Here is a 14,886-nt window from a genome sequence, read left to right as displayed (position 1 = left end):
TATTGAAAATATTGTGATTTATCAATTTTTGGAGCAAGTGCTATACATTTGAGCAAGTGCTATACAGTAATACTAATAATTATTCATGATCTTATCAATTTTTGGAGCAAGTGCTATACATTTGAATGTTGTATTACTATTATATGTGTTGAGTCCAACAATATCTCATCATTGAATGACCCATATTATAATGTTAATAATTTTAGATAGAATAATCAACCAATATGTATAATATTATTTTCAAAATTAAAAATTAGAAATTAATGATAAAATATCGATGGTTTCAAAAATAATATGAGAGAATTTCCTAACAAAAGAGGGTTTTCCTAATTTATACTTTCTAAAAAAAAGCAATTTATTTATCATTATATCATTGTGATAGTTTAAATAAAATGAATAAAAAATTATTCAATTATTATTCCATTAAAATACTATGGATGGTTATTCTCTCTAAAATTTTATCTTTTAATAAGGGTCTTGGTACATATTGTACAACAATACAAATGAAAAATGAAAAATTATAAATAAGGTCAAATTAGTCACAAAAATATGTAATTAATGATGCTATCTAATCAAAATAAATTAATATTATCCTTTTTTAAAATTTGAAGGGCATTTTGTGTATACAATTTTTGCAAATTTATCTTTACTCAAAACAAAAATAATAATATTAATTTTTAACGGGGTACCCGACCCGACCCGCATCCAACCCGTATCCGACCCGATTTTTTCGTGTTCTTAGTGGGTCGACCCAATAATGACCCGCATCCAATAAGACTTGATCCAAACCCAATAATTTCGTGCGGATTCGTGTCGGATTATCGTGTCGTGTCAAAAATTGCCAGCCCTACAAATAACCAACGGGTTGTTGCATAGTTGACTTTGCAGAACTATGGTTACCTTGAGGTCAGGGTTCAAACACCTCCACCCACTAGAAGACTTTTTGCCTTAATTCGCGAAACCGATCAAGTGGGATTACTAGCTACCTTGAGGTCAGGGTTCAAACGCCGCCACCCACTAGGAGATTTTCGGCCTTAATCTACGAAACCGATCAAGTAGGACTAGTCGGATTCCACGACAAGAGGATTCGGAACATCTGTGGTCAAACCCAAAAAATTGGTATACCAATTCTGACTAGGGTCAGGTTCGGTTTTCGGTTCGTTTTTTGCCAAAATAATAAATTTAAACCAAATCAAATCAAATAATACGAAAAAATACTTCGATCCAAATCGAAAAATCAAATAGATTGAGTCAAAATTTGCCATAAATCTAAACCGAGTTGAACTAAAATCTGAAAAAGCGAACCAATATTTAAATTTAATTTGGATCAAATTTAATTTTTAAATTTCAGGTATTTTACTCTCCCCAACTCCATTCATTTTTAGAAAACCGTGATGATTCCAAAAGCGGAATCAAAACCACTTGGACCAAAATAACCAATTTCACTTGAATCATAATTATCTCATCTTTTCTTAGTGGCCCACAACCACGCATTATTCAGTCTCCACCATTTGCCTATCACCTCGTATTCGAACCTCGCATTGTATATGAGTGAAGTATTATTATTGTAAAATTTTGTCCTTTTTCATACTTCTTCATCCCAAATTACTTGAATGGTATTTCATTTTAAATTACTTAAATCTCTCGTCCCGAAAAGAAATGAGCCAGAGAGAGTACATCTCTAAATTTGCATTATTATAACTTGTTCGTGTCACCACTCCGTCCACTATTTCTTTCATACGTTACCAATTAGTTGTTGTGCAGTCTTTCGTGAAGGGAGAAAGGTGAAGTAATTTCCGTAAAGTTCCCAGTCTCTTTAGTAATTCTCCACCTTCAAAGCTAAGGTAAAACCAGATCAAAGTCCATAGCCGCGACCTTCGACTTCATGCTTCACGATCCTTGCAGGCAACGCTTCAACAGATCTCAACACAGAGAATCAAAGATTAAAATTACGAGGACAATACAAATAATTAAAAATTGAAGAGAAAGACGAAAATTACCTCAATACGAATCAACGCACGGAACGGAACGAACGGATTGAACGGAAACGACACCGTAACGGAATACGCAGCAATGAGAATGGAATGATCTCAATAATCTCAACACGCATACTACTTGTTCCTTCAATTTTAGATTCAAATTATAGTTTCTTCCCCTCATTGCTTTTTGGTGGCTGGGCAAATTCGTTTCATTCATTCAATTAGATCGAGAATGCTCTCTATTTTTTAAAAATCGAATACGTCTTCATTTTGGAAATCATATGTACAACCAACACAAACATCAGCTTCCCTGTTTCCGAAAATTGTTCAGGTGTCGCCGCCGCGGATCGGGACGCTTTCGCCAACCGATTGGTGATTTCGAGTATAACCAAACCGCTGAGTCAGAGGTCGTCGGCGCTGGACATGACCGAGAGACGGCTCCGCCGCGGCCGGAAGTCGGCTCGGCGACGCTGCTGGTGCGACGACGGACGAATCAAAGCCGCTAGAGCTCGCTTCACCAGATCTCCTTCCACGGTGCCGATCCGCACCAGAGAATTCGTCATCGCAGATCTCCTCATGTTCAACCGATTCGGAGAGTATGAGATCGGTTGATTCCCGCCGCTGTTTTTGTGCAAAGCGCATCGAAACGAACCTGGATGATTCGTCGGGGAGCACAGGCACGTCCGCTTCTGAATACTCCCGCCGCGGCCGCTCCTCTGGACGACCTGATTGCGCGGCGCCGCGGCGATCGAGCGGCGCGGAGATATAGATCTGTCGATTTCGAAGCGAACGGACCGCGACGGAGGCGGAGAGAACAGGCCGTGGAGGTTGACGCGCGTCGGAGAGGCCGCACGGCGCTGGTTGAGGAAACTGGATGCAGGAGATGAGGAATAGTAGCTGGTAGACGAAGCGAACGACGAGGAGGAGGTGGAGGAATTGCGAATAGCGCCGGCGCGGTGGCCGGGCAAAACCGCCCCGCTCGACCTTCTAGAAGACGTAGCCATCGCTGGTGTTGTTTCCTCACTGAAGAAAGGTAACGTTTCAGAGAGAGAGAGAGAGAGAGAGAGGGAATACTACTAATTTTCTAAAGTGCGCTGTGGCTCTTCAGTTTGGCAAACCTAGCTGGTGTGAAAGGGGTGATTTATAGTTGGGGAAGGCGATGGCACGTCTGGTAAATTAGAGGGAAAGAGAGGGGTAATGGAGGAAAAGTTTGGTCAGGAGGTGGGGTCCAGCATTGGGTAAAATGTTGTTTTGGGGAATCTCATACAACGGCTGCAAACTGCTTTTAATTTTTAAAACCACTCGAGTCGAGGTGGAGTAGTTTCGAGCAACTAATTTCTTCAGGCGTTGCGGAGTAGCTGACACGTGTTATAATGTGGGGCTGATTACGGCTCGCAAACAAGTTTTTATCCTCATAACCTATTATAAAATATTATAAAAGTAATACTCCCTCCGTCTCAAGATAAGTGACCTATTTCTTTTGGGCACGAGATTTAAGGAATGATATTTAAATAAGTTAAAGTGGAGAGAGGAAAATATGAGAGAGAGAAAAGTAGAGGAGAAAATAGAGAATAAAGTAAAAGAGACGACTTTTTGTTAAAAATGGAAATAGATCACTTATAGTAGGACACCCGAAAAAGGAATACAAATTACTTATATTGTGACGGAGGGAGTATAAAATATAAATTCAACCTTCCACTTATTTTCTCTCTTTATTGTGTTTATAAAGTCAAGAAAATATCTTGTCAAGTTAAAATGGCATTTTTAAATAATGGACATAGAAAGTAGTATAAGAGTGTTTAAGTTTTTTTCCTATTATTTGTTGGATGATAATTGAAGCACTTTATTTAACATAAGAATTTAAAGAAAATTGTGTCAAATAGATTTTGTGAAAATAGAATTAAATAAAGCGTTAGGTAAAATATTGAATATATAATAAAATAAAAGATGAATGAAATGATAAAAATAAAATGTAGTAAGCTTTTTGAACGTACCGAATTTACGAGAGATTTTTTAAGAGATAGTACGAGAGATTTTTTAAGAGATACTCCCTCCATCCACTATTTAAAGAGTTATTTTAACTGAGTATGAGTTTTAAGAAATTGTTTGACTATGTAATATAAAAATAAAGAGAAAAAGTGAGTAAAACGTGGAATTTATTTAAAATATTAGTTTTATATTAAATTGTGAGTGTAAAAAGTTGGTAGAATATGAGGTTTATATTTTAAAGTGGAATAAAATAAATGGTTATATAAATTATGAAAAATCTAAAATGACAAAATGGATCTTGAAATGGTGGTTAGAAGGAGTATAAGGCTAGGAATATATACAGTACTGCTATTTTAATAAAAAAGATGATAGAATTTCATATAAATGAAAATTAACATCGTTTAGCATATTTATAAATCAAATGTTCGTTTCGTCTATAATGTGAAATTAACCACTATATAAATATCATTACAAATGTGTTACTGTAGCTACGAGTTATTAACTTTTGGCTATACATAATAATTACTTAGAGCATCTGCAGCGGTTGTATTGTAACTTTTTTGTCCGTCCGTTCATGCCGCTGAGTAGGCGGCGTCCGTCCGCCGCTGGAGCTCGTCGTCCGTGCCAGCGGCACGGCGCTGCTCTTAGCCAAGAGCACGTCCATGCCGCTGAGCAGCCCTACGTGGCACGTAGCCGTGGGCAAATTCGAATTTTCTTTTTTTTTAAAAAAATCATAAATAATTTAAAATAATACCAAAAAATAAAAATAAAATATTTTTGGATTCCCAAAAAGTAGAGCCGTTTATGGACGTTTTTTTTTATTTTTGTGATTTTTTTTTAATCCCAAAATCATCTATAAATGCACACATTCATCATCCACTTTTCACATCAAATTATCTCTTATTCATACTTTTTCATACTAAATCATCTACATCTTCCTCTTTCACCCAAACTCTATCTTAAAATTTCAAAAATGGATTTCACCAATCTCATTGCGGAAGTGGAGCGCGAAGAACAAGAATATTATGAACAATATCGTGCCGCCTATGAAGCCTATGTCGCCGCCAATACCCCCGCCCCTCCTCCTCAACCAACTAGAGCAAAACGTCGCTACATCCCTCGTGATCGAGAGGGAGCCCATGAAAGGCTCGTTGCCGACTATTTTTCCGACCAGCCGCGGTATCCAGAAGATTACTTTAGGCGCCGTTTTCGCTTGTCAAAACGGTTGTTTATGCGTATTGTCAACACATTGTCCACCCGCGTTGCATACCTTTCAAGAAGGTGCTGACACAACCGGTCGGCAAAGTCTCACAGCGTTGCAAAAGTGTACTTGTGCCATCCGACAACTTGCTACTTGGCAAACAGCTGACCTCTTCGACGAGTATTTGCATGTCGGTGAGTCAACTGGAATCCTATGCCTCAAGAGTTTTTGCGACGGCGTTCGTTCTACTTTCGGCGAGGAATTCCTTCGGGCACCCACCACCGACGATTGTCAACGGTTGCTTCGTCTTCACGAAACAGTCCACGGTTTTCCCGGTATGCTAGGCAGCATTGACTGCATGCATTGGAAGTGGAAGAATTGTCCGACTGCTTGGAGGGGGCAACACTTAAGCGGCCACAAAGGTGGCGGCCCAACGCTTATCCTTGAAGCGGTCGCCGACGACCGCCTATGGATTTGGCATGCATATTTCGGTGTTTCCGGATCCAACAACGACTTGAACGTGTTATATTCTTCACCACTCTTCGATGATGTTTTGAATGGTGTAGCACCGGCGATCGACTTCACCGTCAACGGAAATGCATACCACATGGGTTACTATCTCGCCGATGGTATCTACCCAAGGTGGTCGACTTTCGTGAAATCGTTCAGCAATCCACAAGAGCAAAGACGGATTCTTTTTGCGCAGCGTCAAGAGTCTGCTCGGAAAGACGTCGAAAGAGCTTTTGGTGTCCTTCAAGGCCGATTCAACATTGTGAAGTCCCCTTCTCGGCTTTGGTACGTTAAGAATATCGCCGACATCATGTACACGTGTATTATCTTGCACAACATGATTATAGCCGACGAAGGACCGATGGCGGCTAACTTTTACGACGAGGATGAAGCCGGAAGCTCAACCGCGAGGTCTCCCCAACGCCGAGGTGTGCATACGACGGTGAACGAGAGGATCGAAAGAAGACACACAATGCGCGATACAAGAGCCCACACTGAGCTACAAAAAGATCTAATCAAATCACATTTGGGCGAAATTCGGCAACGAGTAGTGCGTCTTTTTAATTTTATTGATTTTAATTGTGTAATTTTTAATTTTTAGGATTTTAATTGTGTAATTTTTAATTTTTAGGATTTTAATTACGTAATTTTTAATTTTTAGGATTTTAATTATGTAATTTTTAATTATTTTGTAATTTGTAATAGTATTTCGGGTATTTTTAATGCATTTTAATATTGTGGAAATGTTTTTATTTAAATTGAATAATAGAATGGTGGGACCCTTGAGCTTGTCCTTAACTAAGAGCACGGATGTGAGTGTTGTGCTCTCAGCTAGGACAATGAGTAAAAGTGGGTCCGAGCCCACTTCCGTGCTCTTAGCTAAGAGCACAGATGAGGATGCTTTTACGTCGCCAAACAACTGCTGTAGAATATTTTTTTCTAACATATTAATATTAAAATTGGTAGAATTATTGACAGTCTTAAAATAAATCCACAATAACTTTTCTAGAAACAGGAAAATAATACTCCACTCCTTACTGATTTTTTCAACATTTCCCTCATATTGGGTAGTACTAGTAATTATTTCAAATTGCATTAGTACATTATCAAGTAATTATAAGCTCAACTCTAAAATACAGACGGAATTTATAATTTTATCATTTATTAGAAAAAGTCTCCCATCCATTATATATAACTCCTATAATATTGATAACATTTATTATGTTGGTTGGGGAGGTTGAGAAGTTTGGACATCCTCCAACCTTTGGGTGGAATATAAGGCCGAATATATAATATGTATTGCAAAATTGTCCCCTAAACCAACTATTATTATATAACTAGTTATACAATCTAACTTTCATGAGTCGCAATTTCTCATTAAAATAATTATAGACAATATTGTGATGAGATTGTATTTTCTTGGAGGACATTTGGGTTTTCCAAATTGTCATGTTCAATACATATTTTGAAATAATCCAACATGCATCCACCGATTTGCAATTCCTACATGGTTCATTCAATGTTTGATTAGTTTCAGTAAGAGTTCTCAGTTAAGAGTAACAAAACTATGATATTCAATTTTTTTTACTTATGCACATAAAAATAAATTATTATTGCATATGTTATCCACAATGTGAGGTGGTTGACGTTATCTAAAATGGGTGGTTTGGATAACACCGAAAACATCATGTATGGCCTACCATGTTGCACTTTTTAATACTACTACTTATATTTTTATTCTAATATATTTGATATTGTTAGGCGCCTTAGATGTACTTTTGAGAATCTATTTAAATTTCTAATTGTATAACAAACGACATGATTAGATCAAATCAATTTGGATAAAAAGTGTAGAAAAATCAAATGAATTGGTATCATGTATGCAGCAATAAGATCCAATGGTGGTTTGCAATATGATCTATATTGAAATGCAAATTACATTCCACGTCGGGAAACCATTAAAATTGCAATAAGTATATATAACTATTCCAATTATAATAATAGTAGTATGAAGTTTTTCAAGAAGTGTTTAAAAACAAAAAGTACGAGGATTTTATCTATAACGGATAATATCATATATTTATGGAGTTTGGGCGTACATCGATGACTCTCGTAATGGAATCAGAGCTTTGGTTCGGGTTGTGTGGCTCAAGGTTGGATTGATTGCTTTGCACATTTTCAAGTGTTCCTGTATGGGCTTGATCGAGACTTATGACCCGCATGCCTGTGTGGTCTTGGTCTTGGTTTGATGGGAGGTTTGTTGAGATGCAAACCACATCACACGTCGGGAATTAAGTAGAGTTATAGGCAATACATAAAGGTTATCTCAACTTCGTTAGTACGAGGCATTCTTGGTTTGTTAGAAAGGTTGTTGAGGTGCAAAACATATTGGGACCAATATGGCTCAATTAGTATGAGCCATTTTTGGAAGTGTTCCAAATATATATGCTGTGATGACTTTGCCTAAAACAAACAATGTTATGCTAATGTGGATTGTGGAGTTGGTTTGTACATTGACAAACACTCACATAATCTAAATGAGTGCATTCACATCCTTAAGAATTGTAGTTGAGTGAAAATACGAAATACTCCTATATTTAACTACATCAATTATTTAACTATATGTGCGATATTGAGTGGAATTGAAATATTCCTATATTTAACTACAATTATTTAACTATATGTGCGATATTGAGTGGAATTGAAATACTCCTATTTTAACTACATCAATTATTTCAGTTCCGTTTGAGTATTTGATTATAATTTGCTTCCAGTAACTTCCATTAAACCTTTAATGGGTAAAATGTGACTTTTGTTGAGAGAGAGAGAGGATAAATGAGTAACTAACGATGTTGGCAAAATGTAAGTTAGTGGTAGTTCAACAATTGCCACTATAGTTGTTGGAATCTTTCTACTTATTCCACATCAAATTCAAGGATGATATAGTATTTGTCCACAAATTGCTTGCTACCTACTGTTAATACTCATGCACATACATTCATTTTCATTCAAAAAATATTTATTCAACTACTATCCTGAAATTGACAAGAGATAAATCAGACTCAAACTCAATCTGTTTTCACTTTTTAGTGAAAAATAGGTCAATGTGTATTTATTCGGATTCATTTATTTATATGAATTAGTTTAAATGAAAATTCAATATTTATCGTCAATAGATTTTTGTGCTACATGAATGCATAATCGGATATTTAAATTCAGGGTCCTATTCTAATGCTTATAGCACCATAATCTAAAATCAAGACTAAATCTCCACCCTTGGATTTTAAAATGAGTGGATGAGATTAAAGAGCACAAATCTTAATAAATAGTAGACAAAATATCAACAAAGGGTAATATCGTCATTATGTTATCATATGATAATTTTCGTGAGTGTTTTTTTATATCAACTTTGTGTATTACAAATATCAACAATTAGGGGTGGCGAAACGGGTTACCCGCATGGATACCCGCACCCGACAAGTCGGGTACCCCTACCCGATTTTAGCTAAATTGGTTGTCCCAATACCCGCCCCGTGATATACCGGGATTACCCGATACCCATGTGGGGTATCCCGTACGCGGCATTGCGGGTACCCGTACCCGACCCAAAATTCGAATAAAAAATTTGAAAACCATAATAATCGTCAATGTTCCCTAATTTACTTAATTAATATTGATGGTAAACTTTGAATAGATTAAGAATAAAAGTGAAGGGACTCTATAGCTAGTTCCGATGAGTTTTCAATTGTATGTTCGTCGGAATATAAAAATGTTTCAAAAGAACTCTTAGAAACATTTCATTTTCTTCACTCATTTTGGAAAAATAATAATATAAATATTCTTCTTCTACATTATTATCTCTCTTACTTTATTTTTTCTCCATTCTAACTATTTATTTTTAATTTTTCAAAATGAATGTGTATATGGCTATTATTATTTAACTATTTATATTTTTCTCTAATTTAACTATTTGAAACGCCTCTATTAATATGGAATGGAGGGAGTATTAAAAATGATATATGGCTACTAATAATAACGGGTATTAACGGGACTAACGGGTATGCCCGTACGGGTAGTAGGTATACCCGCTACCCGGAAAACTCTAAAACACACTACCCGATCCCGCCCCATTTCCCGTTATCGTCGGGTATCGGGTACCCGATACCCGGCGGGTAGCGGGTCGAGATGGAAATTACCCATTACCCGCTACCCATTTTGCCACCCCTATCAACAATATTACATTAGAATATCAACACAAGGACAAGAAAATATCAACACATTTTTATTGAGATTGGACATGCATAATATTGAGATTTTGCCTACAATATATTGAGATTTTTTTTGCGTTTGTTGATAAAAGCTGCTTATCAACATATACGAAAATTGAAATATAATTTATCAAATTTCATCATCCGAACATCGTCGGAACATATGCAATTGAGATCTCGTTGGAATCCTTATTAAATAATCTTTAATTTGATATATTTTTTGCGAAAAAATAATTTAAATTGAGAGAGTTGCGTAAATTTAAAGATTTGAGATGATTTTGAGGAAAGAGAATGTAGTTAGTTATAATTACTATATATAGGATTTGACATTAATACCCTTTTAATTTAATTAATAATTATTTAAATTTAAAATATATTACACTTGGCATTATATCAACTACAAAATCTTCTAATCTAATGGTTAAAAATTAGTCTCAATTTTGGAGTGATAATTAGTTAGTAATTGATCACCTCCCTTTAAATTCAATTGCATAAAATAATAAAAATTTATTTAATTTCATTTTTCAATGCATATCATTAATTTTATTGTAAAAGCCAAATAGGAGTATAATAATTTCAGACCATTAACTTTTTAGCAAATCATCATTTTCATAAGAAAAATGATTTTTTACTAACATATACAGAACCCTCTCTGAATCACGAATTATAAAAAAATTATACTTTCTTTCTTCTATGTGTTATTCTCTTTTACCAATTTAATTAGTTTTATAAAATAAATGTAAAAATAAAAAGAGATGATTCAGCTATCTTGAAATGTAGGAGGGAGTACAATAAACCGATTCAATCTTAAAAAAAAAAAAAAAAAAATTAATTCAGCGACCTTGAAATAGAGCAGGGAGTACAATAAATCGGATTCAAACTTACTTGTCTCTCTTAAAGTAACATTCATTTATGAATGGCATGTGTTCCTCTTTCTAAGAAAATCAATAATAATATCTCATATGAATGATATTCTATCCCCTTTCGTTTTTTTTCTAAAAGAATCAGTAATAATTCTTTAGCAAGTGACAATCCTCTCTCTCTCTTTTTTCTTTTATAAGAAAATCAATAATAATACACTAACACTGATCTCGTATGAATGATATTCGATTCTCTACCATCCTTTTCATTGATAATATAGACTGTTTTGAATAGGTAAAACTAGTCAATTTGGAATGTGACTGAATTTTTAATTCATAATTTTTTTATATAATAAACTAATAAAGTACTACCCTATTGGAATTAAACCCTTTACTTATAGTGTTTATGTAGAACACCTTAACCACTCTACAACCTTCATTTTGTAATATAACATGAACTTTAATTATTACTCCACTTCGTATGTATATATACTTCATGTTTTAAATTATTAATTTTTTTAATATTTATAATTCTCAAAATTGAATTACATATAATCATTAACTATATGTTTTAATATAATTTGTACATATTTAATCATAGGAGTATATCATAATTATATTATACTCAGTCCGTCCCCAAAGAATATGCACTTTGGGTTCGGCACGAATTTTAATGCAAAATTAGTAAAGTAAGATAGAAGTAGAGAGAAAAAGTAAATAAAGTATCGTTACTGGAAAATGGGTCTCACCTCATTAGAGAGAAAAAAGTTTTCAAAATTAAAAAATGCATATTTTTTGTGAGACGGACTAAAAAGGAAAGAGTGCATATTCTTGTGGGATGGTGCAGTATCATTCACTAAATTGGCAGATGAGAACTTGTATTAAAGGATGGTGCGCAAACTTTCCTTACGCGCCAGGTTTTTTGATGGATAATTTGGAAAATAGTAGGAACTGGATTGGTGTACAAAACACACGATAAAGTATGTCTATGTGATTGTGGTGGCAAGTAAATCTTAGTTCTGAGTTGGCGTTTGTTTTTGATATCTTGAGCCCAAACGATGATAGAAAGGTGTGCATGAAGCTAAATTTATGAGTATAAAAAAACCATATATGCTTCACATATTTATTCAATTTTGTACTCATCCACAACTCTGCACGATATATGTACACTATTAATCTATTAATATAAGACGTTAATTTTTCAATTGACATTTATTCATATTAGTTTTTAAAGAGAATTGATCTTATTTTTGCTATAATATCAACCAAATATTTGAATAAAACAACGTTTGTTCAATTTGCTTTCATTATAGTTGGCCTTTTGCTTTCAACTAAATGTTGATATCACGCTTTATCAAATCCACTACTCCACCACCCTCTGCAGATACTTTATTTTATACTAGTTGCAAATCATAACTATGGCCTTTTTTCAATAATTATAGTTTGGCGGACTTTATAATACTGCATTATATGTTTGTAGTGAATATCAGATAAGATCAAGGATTTTACTATCGTTCTACTCAGGGAATTAAATATTTGGATATAGTTTGACATGGATATGTTTAAATAACAACTAAATTTAAAATTCTAATGCACTTCTAATTAATCTCATGTTACGTGATACGTAAAATTTAATGAATTTCTGCAAATTGCATTATAGATATAAACATATTGCATTATAAACGGTTTATTTTTATATTGTAAATATAGACGGTTTAATTTGCAGGTATAAATGAATTGCATTATAGAAGATTTATTTTTAGGGTTTTTTCCCTTAAAAACCACAAACTTTTCCCGAATTCCGATTTTTCCCATGAACTTCGAATTTTTTTTTAAAACCACCAACTTTCGGTCCGTCTGCAATTTCCCAACCCGACCCGAAAACGCAATTTCCACTAAAATTTCGGATCAAATTGTCCATCTGGGACGCCGTAAAAATGACCGTGCAACAGGCGTCGTTTTCTTCAGCTCAGGGTTTATTGGACAGAGCTGATTGGTTTAGGAGCTATAATTTCCCCAAATATTATGTTCCAAGCTCAATTCAATCCCTAATTTAGGAATTTAGGCACCCTTCACTTTCAATTTGAGCTCACTTTTCCACCGGCATCCCCAATTGAATATCCAGAATTTGGGGGCGAGATCGAGCCATGACGACTCGAAGGAGTAAATCTGAAAAAGTGAAGAGAATATTCCAGCAATTCGACTTGAACAGAGACGAAGGCTTGGACCGGGTGGAGATGGCGGCGCTTGTGGTGGTCGTGAATCCTAGGGTTAAGTTCATCGACGGCGAGAAAGGCCTCACCTTCGACGGACTCCTCCGCACCTACGACGAGGGAGCCGGCGACGTAGACAGAGATTTTGACGCCCTCGGCCTCGAGCTGAAGGCGTCGGAGGAGGAGGCGGCGTTGTCTTCCTCCGTCGTGATGGAGCCTCACAAGATGCAGCGCACTGCTGCCATATCACCCTAATTCTGCCAAATAGGATCCAACTAACCCTTGATATGCCAAATAGGATTAAATATGACACGTATACAAGCCGGGTTTAACCGTTGACCCGCCGTGGGAAATTACAGACCGGCCTAAAGTTGGTGGTTTTAAAAATAAATTTCGAAGTTCATGGGAAAAACCAGAATTCAGGGAAAGTTTGTGGTTTTAAGGCCAAAAACCCTTATTTTTATTATAGACTATTATAAATTTAAAAAGATTCTATTATGGACCATTTATGTCTATAATGCAAAAGTAAAAATAAATCATCAAAATTGAAGTTTGAACTCATTCTCATCCTCACAAATTAAAATAAGTTGTACTTTAAAGTCACGGGTTCAAACTCTGCCACCCACTCGAGACTTTTGGTCCTAATCTGTAAATTCGATCGAATAGGATTAGTCGGATTACGTTGAAGATGGATTCGGTACACCCGTAATAAAACGAAAAAAATAGTTGTACTCCATATACACTATAGTACTCTCTTTGTTTTTCTAAACTTCACGAGGCCCAATCCCACAAAATCTAAGAAGCCCAAGTTTGTATCTCGAACCAAATCTTAATTCATACTGATTTTAATCCGTTTTAATTGAAGTAGTATTCCACTAAATGGAAAATTAATTTATTTAGGATTACTTGAGAGTGGGGGTATAAACAGAATTACAGAATGATGGAATTTATCTTGTGGGAAAGGGTTTAGGTTTTTTTTTCTCAAATTCCAAATTTTACAAAATAAAAGTCGAAAATTCAGGTTTTAAGCTTTTTAAAAAAATTATAAGAGGGAAATGTATTTGCCATAATCTTGATAGATATTCGGTAAAGGGAATAATAATAATAATAATAATAATAATAATAATAATAATAATAATAAAACATGCATTTTAAAAGAACTATATCTCTTATTATATCTGCAATAAACATATATTTTTATCAAAATTAAAATCATGAGCAATCATAATATGGCCAAATGCATCAATTAGTGTTTTTAAATTTCAAGACATGCTATTGAAATTCAAATATTATATGATAGGTTAATGATTATTAAAACAAAAATGAGGCTACAAGTTGATTTTGTAGTGGGGTGATACGTATTAAGAGTGGATTTTGAGGTGGGTGATATTGCAATTGATTTAATTTTATAATAAATAAGAGAAAAGAAGGAAAATAAATAAATTTTAATTAATATAAAAAATTGAATTATGAAGTTCCGTTAATTAAAAAATCCAATTTAAAAAAACTTTTTAATCAAAATATATCATCATAAGGAACAGGATCAAATAAAATAAAAAAAGATATTAAAAAATCTAATAAAAGGTAATTAATTAGAATAAGAACTTAATAAACTAAAAATTAATAAAATGATCTATCAAACAATATTTATTAGAAAAAAAAATGTTAAAACTCCAACACACCAAAATTAATAAAATGATCTATCAAAGAGGTTAATGTTGTGAGGCTGGGGATAGGCCGTAGGGTCACCGACAGATGATGACTCTTTGCCGTCTCTTGCTCTGGGAAGTTGGCATGTGGCTCTGTGGGGGACACACACACCACTGTCTCTCTTCCTCCAAAATTAAATAAAATCTTTTTTAATTA

General features: G+C 34.7%; 1 protein-coding gene across 2 annotated transcripts; it reads right to left on the bottom strand.

The window, feature by feature from the left end:
- Positions 1–1,594: 1,594 nt before the first annotated feature.
- On the bottom strand, positions 1,595–3,108 carry LOC125217148. Of its 2 annotated transcripts, none has more exons than XM_048118984.1 (2): positions 2,001–3,108; positions 1,595–1,922 (listed from the first exon to the last, which is right to left on the bottom strand). In XM_048118984.1, exon 1 carries the CDS (start codon positions 2,981–2,983, stop codon positions 2,381–2,383), a length of 603 nt encoding a protein of 200 aa, XP_047974941.1. In that variant the 5' UTR covers positions 2,984–3,108; the 3' UTR covers positions 1,595–1,922; positions 2,001–2,380. The 2 variants fall into 2 exon arrangements, with proteins under 2 accessions (XP_047974941.1, XP_047974942.1); XM_048118985.1 differs by having other exon boundaries at positions 1,595–1,911.
- Between the last annotated feature and the right edge of the window lie 11,778 nt (positions 3,109–14,886).

Source organism: Salvia hispanica, chromosome 3 (genome assembly GCF_023119035.1).
Source record: "Salvia hispanica cultivar TCC Black 2014 chromosome 3, UniMelb_Shisp_WGS_1.0, whole genome shotgun sequence".
Classification (NCBI taxonomy): Eukaryota; Viridiplantae; Streptophyta; class Magnoliopsida; order Lamiales; family Lamiaceae; genus Salvia; species Salvia hispanica.
The sequence above is the reverse complement of the archived record's forward strand: the minus strand, read 5'-3'. Positions and strand labels throughout refer to the sequence as shown.